This window comes from Trachurus japonicus, chromosome 11 (assembly GCF_045865225.1).
Source record: "Trachurus japonicus isolate A0001 chromosome 11, Traja_1.0".
Classification (NCBI taxonomy): domain Eukaryota; kingdom Metazoa; phylum Chordata; class Actinopteri; order Carangiformes; family Carangidae; genus Trachurus; species Trachurus japonicus.
Genome location: NC_140917.1, coordinates 12,158,709 through 12,166,502, shown reverse-complemented (window position 1 = coordinate 12,166,502; position 7,794 = coordinate 12,158,709). Strand labels below are relative to the sequence as shown.

Here is a 7,794-nt window from a genome sequence, read left to right as displayed (position 1 = left end):
GTTTGGTTCCAGCGATAGGCATTTTTGAATATTATTGGCGGCCATCTTGGATTTGACCTCTCCCGGGCCTCAGAGGTCAAATCTGACTTCCCTCCCGATCTTAAAATAAACCTCATGGTATAAACTAACTATGGTAGAAGTTTCATGTTTCTTTCAAAAAGTGCACAATTCCCCTTGATTTGAGGGCTTAACCGCTGTACTAATACGGTCCTCGCCCAGGTGGAGAAAACGACCGCTAATTAACTTACCCGATGGCTTTTAGAGGGTTACCACCGGCTGATTAAACTCTTTTTAGGGGATAAAACATCGGGGCAAACTTAAAACAGCCGTCGTTTGGATAAACTAACCGCACATTGGGGTTCTAAATGTTGGTCTCATTGATGAAATCTAACAATTGTGGCTGTAGCAGAAGTTTGTTTGAATAAAATAACATGGTTAGACACAAGAGCAGCACTGCCTTGGGGTCAACCTACGCACAGAAAACACCACATTTACATCAATAAATAAATGTTTTACAATGAACCAGGCCGATCTCAGAGCTGGCAAGACTCTCCGGTAAGGCATATTGAACGGTTAAATGCCGTTAACGGGATGAGAGCGGTCAAAACTGCGGTTCCAAGCTAGCTACATCAAGGGTAGGTTCGCTTCCTGTTTTCAAAATAAAAGCACAAATTCTATCGTTGGGGTTTTCTATATAGTAAAGGGCAACGGGTGTTTTATTTTGTGAAAGTAACCGGAAGTGCGTTGCTCACAACGGCTAGCTTTAGTAGCGCCGAAATCGTCCGAACAAAATTGTAAACATTAACGATACACTGCTGATCTAAACGGCTACTTTCTCGCCTAAAAACGTTTGAAATGTTAATAAAGTGATATATTTAAAGAATTTAGAGCTAAAATGAAATCAGCTTTAAGGCGGGTTTACACTGTACGATTTTGCCACGATTTTCTCGTCCCAGACGAGTCGCAGCCTAATTTGCATAATCTTAGAGGGATCGCGGGGTCGTGAGCATAATCGGGACGTATGGTTAGTGAGGCTCTGCGTCACGTCCCGACGTCCTAAAGACGAGTCGCCGACCTCCCGATTATTTTCTGACATGCCAGAAAATTTCTCGTCGTGACGGACAATGTATGGGGTCCTACGTCACGATTCTGCACATACGACAAGTTTTTACCATGACAGATTGTTTTAGCACAGAGCACAGAGCTTTTATGAACCTGAGTGTGATGCTGAACCTCGTCAGATGGAGTTAAAACAGGCAGACAGAGAGAGGAGGGACAGGGAAGTGACAAGCTGAAGTTAGACCACAGCTGTGACAGACAGGGTGACCGGGTGATGATCAGTAATGCAGCGCAGTCCGTGGTGGAAGATCAGCCCGACAAATGTACACACACTATCAATCAGCAATTGAGGACGATTATTTTTTCTTGCCGTTACAGTATAAAATAGCGAGCCTACACACCAGCCACTTCCACTGTGCTCTGGCTGCTGATCAGCTGAATTTTTAAACAAAGTGCAGGCGAGAGAGAGAACTAGTGAGCCTCCTCTGACAGCTGCAGGTGAGCCGCAGGTGAACTACACGTCAGCTGGCTGGAGAGCGCCTCTCTCTCTCTCTCTCTCTCTCTCTCTCTCTCTCTCTCTCTCTCTCTCTCCAACACCGGCCTTGGAGGTGATGCGCGCTGTCTGTGTGTGTGTTTGTCGGTCTGATCTTCCACATGGACTCTGCTATATAGGAACCAATATCAGGAACCAATGTCAATTTGATGTTTACAATCGAGCAATTATAGAGCAGCACAAATCTCAGCGGCATCGCAGGGTAATCGTGGTGGAGCGCAATCGTAGAACGACGTGCAATTAGTGGGGGTCTGAGACTGATCTGAGACGTAGGACTGAAGAGGGAAGCTCGTGCAGTTTGAGATGTGAACAGACGAATAGTCGTGCAGTGTAAACCCGCCTTTAGCCTGTTGATTTTGGCTCGGGTAGGAGCGCAATGCATTATGGGTTATCATGTAGTATGCTGCAGTGTAAACGCTCTGCATACTGTCTGATTGATGAGTATGTAGTATGGAGTATGGACAGTATGCAGTATGGAAGTATATAGTATGTAGTATGCGGTTTATCATCGCAGTATGCAGTATACGAGTTTCCCAGAATGCATTTCACGGCAACCGGTAGCAGCAGCTGTAAAACAGGCTAAAAGCTGTTTTATTTCTCGCTCTAGCGCTGTAATTATGTAACTTTATTAAGTTTTAATATTTTTTCATGCGAGAAAGTAACTGTTAAGACCCCAAATATACGGCCAGTTTATCCAAATGACGGCTGTTTAAAAGTTTGCTCCGATGTTTTTCGGAGAAGTGAAGCTCCGCAGCGACCGGGACATCACAGAGGCAGCAGCCGGTCTGCAGAGCTGCTCGGCCGGCCAGCACTACGACGTCATTCCGGAGGAGAAAACGGTCGCTAATTAACTTACCCGCAGGTTTTTAAAGGTTTACCACCGGCTGGTTAAATTATTTTCAGGAGATAAATGTTGATCTCATTGATGAAATCTCAATTGTGGCAGTAGCATTAGTTTGTTTGAATGTAAAGTGAAGCTTCTTGTGTGTAAGCAGCGCTGCCTCGGGGCTCTGGAGCCTAACGTTACGTACAGAAATCACCACATTTACAAAAAATAAATAAATATTTTACAATGAACCGATCAGTCTGCATTGTTTTATTTTATTAAACTATAGTTACGGTACACGGCTACACTACCGTCTTTGGTTACGCTCTGGTTACGTTAGGACGTCAGGGGAGCATTGCATTGTGGGATACAGTACTCGATGTAGACTGGTCAGATGCATACTGGAGATAGTTTCCGAATCAGTACGACATCCGGGAACTTTTCGCATACTGCAGATTTTGCTTTTGTTCGCATACTGCATACTGCATACTACATTTTGGCCAAATCAGTACTACTAGCAGTATAGTATGCGGTTTCGAATACAGCCACTGATCTCGACAAGAACGTCTCAGAAATACGTAATTGAGGAAAGAGATGCGTGTTGATGATCCACAAATGCTGAATCACACCTCACAAACAGAATTTTCAGTTTTACAAATGGCTCTTTTGTATCTACAAATTGAAAAATATACATTTACAATTTGTAAAAACCAAAATACAAGTTACAAATTTTTAATTTGTATTTGTGGATAGCAAAACACGTGTGCAAACCAAGGAATATTTCCAACCCTCTGTGCGTTTGAGACAACTTGCTGCTGCTGGTCCCTGAAGGGGCGGAGTGGTGGCGACACCCACGTGACACGGATACAGGAAACGGACTCCTCGTGGAGCTTCTTGCTTCTCGCTGCTGTCTCACGGGGAGTGAGTGTGTGTCTGTGTGTGTCTGAGTGAACATGGCTAAAGTCCAGGTGCTGAGAGCGCTGGTGGAGCAGCGACTGAGTTCGGCCGTCGAAGAGATCTTTGTTCTGATTGAAAGAACCGTGGCGGAGTACGAGGAGGAGCTATGTCGGTCAGAGCAGGAGAAGCAGCGACAGAGGAAACAACTGGACGCTTTGTTAAACCCTCGGGTTTTGTTACAGAGAGCAGGTCAGTTATTAACGGAGAATCAGTTTGTCTCGGTTTGATGTAACGGGGAAATGTTGGTGGCGTTGAGGACGGACCAGCTGACCGTTATAAACGTTATAAGCCGTTAAAGAAAAATAACTCCAGTTGCAAAACGCGATTAGACGTTAAAGATACTAGTGGTTAAGATTTTTTATTTATTTATTGTGTAGTTTAGTTATATGGTTTCAGTTATCATATTTAAGATGTTAAAAAAGGAAACCAGATCGATGTAAACAAATCTGCGGTAAAGTATTCTGATATTCTGACGGTTGCTAGGGGACTGTCCGTGGTGCTGATCACCATGGAAACCGTTAGCACTTGCAGCAGTTTGGGAACTTGTTAATTGCAAACTTCATATGCAAACAGTTTCATTATCTTATTTACTGTACTGTTAAATGGTAACTTACAACAAAGAGGTTTTAAGATACAGTAAAAAGATTAATAACAAAAGGCAATAAATTATTAATAAATAATAAATTATACATCCATTCAAGCACTGATCTCCTTTTGTTGGTTGTTAGCTTAAGCTCAATAATGTATCAGTGTTACTATTTATTTATAGATTTAATTTCTTTCACGTTTTACAAAATAAATATACAGGGTAGAATGTGGATAACCATTTATCCAGAAGGTTTTCTCTGAGAAATGGGACGTTTTCAATAATATGAAACAATATGTTTCTGATGAGTGAACTGATAAACCATAAAACCAAACATGCATTATTAAAGGCCATAAAGTCAAACTGAGAACACTGCAGTGATATTTGTGCTCTCAAAGCGTATTAGAAAAGCAGTCCCTTGCTTCTCAAGTGATGTGAGTTGTTTTAAGTTGTATATAATGTTTGTATTTCAGAGTGTGTGAGGGCACAGGAAGTTCCCACAGAGCAGCAGGAGTGGAGCTCCAGTCAGGACCAGAGGGACTCTGAGCCTCCTCGTGTAAAAGAAGAGCTGAAGGACGCTTGGACCACTCATGGAGGAGAGCAGCTTCAAGGACCAGAGGAGTTGAAAGTCATTCCTTTACCTGTGAAAAGTGAACATGAAGATAATGAAGAGAAACCTCCGCTCTCACAGCTTCAACAGGGTCAGACTGAGGAGGACGGAGGAGCAGAGCCTCCAGCCAGCAGCTCCCCTAAACACATGGAAACAGACACTGATGGAGGACCTGAACCAGACAGAAACACATGTTCAGACAGACATTTACAACCAGATACTAATGACAAGACCTCTGAATCATCTGAGACTGAAGACAATGAAGATGAGGAGAGAGAGAAAAAAGAACCTCAGTCTGGGTTGAACTCTGAAAATAATGACTGTGATACTAACAGGAAACCATTTAGCTGCTCTGAGTGTGGTAAAACATTTGCCACAAAGCCACAGCTGACAGTACACATGAGAACTCACACAGGAGAGAAACCATTTAGCTGCTCTGAGTGTGATAAAACATTTCGCACCAAGGCACATCTGACGAGACACATGCGAAAACATGCAGATGACAACACGTTTAGTTGCCAAGTGTGTGAGGCCAGTTTCAGATGGAAAGGACGTTTTGAGGCACACATGAGAGCCCATGGATGCAAGGACCCGTTCAGAAATGTTCGTAGACGACCAATAGGCAAACAGCATCAGAGGCGTCGTCTTGGCAGCGACAGTAAACCAGTCTGAAGGATTCAATGCTCTGCTGTTGTCTGGACATGGGTTAAAGTTCACTGTGGTAATACTAGTACTAACACAAATCTGTGAATTGGTTCTAGAAAACATTGTTGACCTTTTTGGGTGTGGTGTTCGTAAGTTTGGTCATTTTGTTAAATTGATGCTAGGAAGTAAATATATATTGTTGAAATGATTTGAGTTTTGCCACAGATTTAATTAGTCTTAAGTTTTGTCCTTGTAGCAACCAAAAACGTAATAACAGCCAATAACGTAATAACAGCCAATAACGTAATAGTTTTGGCCATTTTAAATGTAATAAAGCCAATAATGTAATAACGTGCCAATAATGTAATAACATTTTTGAGCCAATAACGTAATAACTTTTTGCCAATAATGTAACAAGTTATTACATTATTGGCTGGTTATTACGTTATTGGCCTAGTATTAAAAAAATCTTTGAAAATGTAATAATTGGTGTCAATAATGTAATAATACATAAATATGACTGCAGTTCTTGGAAATAAAAGGCTTTTTTGAAGTTTTGTGCAGTTTGCTAATCAAAAATAGGTATAGTGGATGACATAGTCGTCATATTTATTCATCCAAGATATGCTCTCTCTCTCTCTCTCTCTCTCTCTCTCTCTCTCTCTCTCTCTGTGCTTAATGATATGTTTGCAGTAAGTAAGCATTGTAGGCTATCAAAAACCTCCAAAACATAACCAAACTTGTGTATTGAATGGTGTCTGCCAGCCAGTTTATGTTTCAGTCATGTATAACTTCCTGCCTCAGACAAACCATTGGAAATAGGCAATGTGAAATGTTCCAGCATGGCTCGGAGGAGCAATGCGGCGTTGATTTGGTTTTACCATTGATTTTTTTTTTTTAATTAACATTTAGCCATCATTTTTCCAACTTGATGGTTAGCGTTATCTCCAAAACACCCAACTGAAGTTCGGTAGTGTTTTCATTCACAAATGTAAAAAAAAAACATTGAAATGTCACTTTATCCAACATGGGACATAAACTGGCTGGCAGACACCATTCAATACACAAGTTTGGTTATGTTTTGGAGGTTGTTGATAGCCTACAATGCTTACTTCTTCCGTTTGCAAACATATCATTAAGCATGGTAGAAGTGAGTGAGTGAGAGAGAAAGAGAGAGAGAGGAAAGATAGGACATATCTTGGATGAATAAATATGACCACTATGTCATCCACTATACCTATTTTTAATTAGCAAACTGCACAAAAACTGTAAAAAAGCCTTTTATTTCCAAGAACTGCAGTCATATTTATGTATTATTACATTATCGGCACCAGTTATTACCAGCCAATAATGTAATAACTTGTTACATTATTGGCAAAAAAGTTATTACGTTATTGGCTCAAAAGTTTTATTATATTATTGGCACATTATTACGTTATTGGCTGTTATTACGTTTTTGGTTGCTACACGCCCCATTGAATTAAATTGACTCCACTGTTCTTTTGCCCTCCTCTTTTTATCATCCATCATGGCGTCCGTATCTCGTGCAAGTGGAACGTTCATCACGTGCATAGGGTCAATAACGGTTAGTCTTCAACGCCACCAACATTTTTCCGTTACAGAAACGAACAGATTCTTCGTTAATAACTGACCTGCTCTCTGTAACAAAACCCGAGTGTTTAAAGGAGCATTAACGCAAATCCAAATTCTTAATTCGGCCACTAGATGGAGCCAGTGGCGAAGCATATCAGATATAAACAAGGGGGCGTCTCTCCACAATAGAGATAGAGGAAGTAACGGTCGCCATGGGACCTCAACTCTGAAAAACTATCCATGCAAGTGAACGGGAGTCAAAGTTTTATTTCGTGATCCGATTGAATTGCGCCATGAGAAAAAAATATGACCTCTACCTGTTTAAATCATCACATTTCATGAAGAGAAATCAGCAGTTTATCGTAAAACTATTGTAGAATACAATTCAGAAGAATCTGTAACCTACAAGTCGCGTAGGTGACGTCACACACCAAATGCCGCCCTTTCCCGTGTCAGTTGGTGACGTATTTTTTGTGGGACACCAGATCTGTAGTCCACAGAGCGGTCGACACACAAAATACATTCTTCCGTTGCCGTTTTACGATAAACTGCATTTTTTCCCGGATGAAACGTGATGTTTTAAACAGGTAGAGGTCATATTTTTTTCTCATGGCACAATTCAATCGGATCACGAAATAAAACTTGCAGTCCCGTTCACTTGCATGGATAGTTTTTCAGAGTTGAGGTCCCATGGCGACCGTTACTTCCTGCTTCCGCTTAGGCTCTCTATACGTGTTATGCTTTATGGTATTTTATGGCTGTCAGAGAGAGCGCAGCCTCGTTTGGTGACAAGAAGAACAAGTTCTCTAGTGTAGGACATGAGGAGAAAAAACATGGAGGAAAACAGCGCCCCTGTTTTTGCCGTTTGCGGCTTTATGGCTTCTTGACCATAAGTCAATTAGTGTTGAGCTCATTTGCATATTTAAAATAAAATTTCCAAGAAACTTGAAATACAGAAATGTTAC

At 41.4% G+C, this 7,794-nt stretch overlaps 1 protein-coding gene across 1 annotated transcript; it reads left to right on the top strand.

The window, feature by feature from the left end:
* Nucleotides 1-3,391: 3,391 nt before the first annotated feature.
* Nucleotides 3,392-5,263, top strand: LOC146978312 (uncharacterized). Its single transcript, XM_085790586.1, has 2 exons — nt 3,392-3,584; nt 4,455-5,263. Exons 1-2 carry the CDS (start codon nt 3,392-3,394, stop codon nt 5,261-5,263), a joined length of 1,002 nt encoding a protein of 333 aa, XP_085646712.1.
* The last annotated feature ends 2,531 nt before the right edge of the window (nt 5,264-7,794 follow it).

Bases quoted from the DNA above. Each gene is read 5' to 3' on its own strand.
- LOC146978312 (XM_085790586.1), top strand. From the start codon at position 3,392: ATGGCTAAAGTCCAGGTGCTGAGAGCGCTGGTGGAGCAGCGACTGAGT. The intron at 3,585-4,454 runs GTCAGTTATTAA...TTTGTATTTCAG, and splicing joins GGTTTTGTTACAGAGAGCAG to AGTGTGTGAGGGCACAGGAA.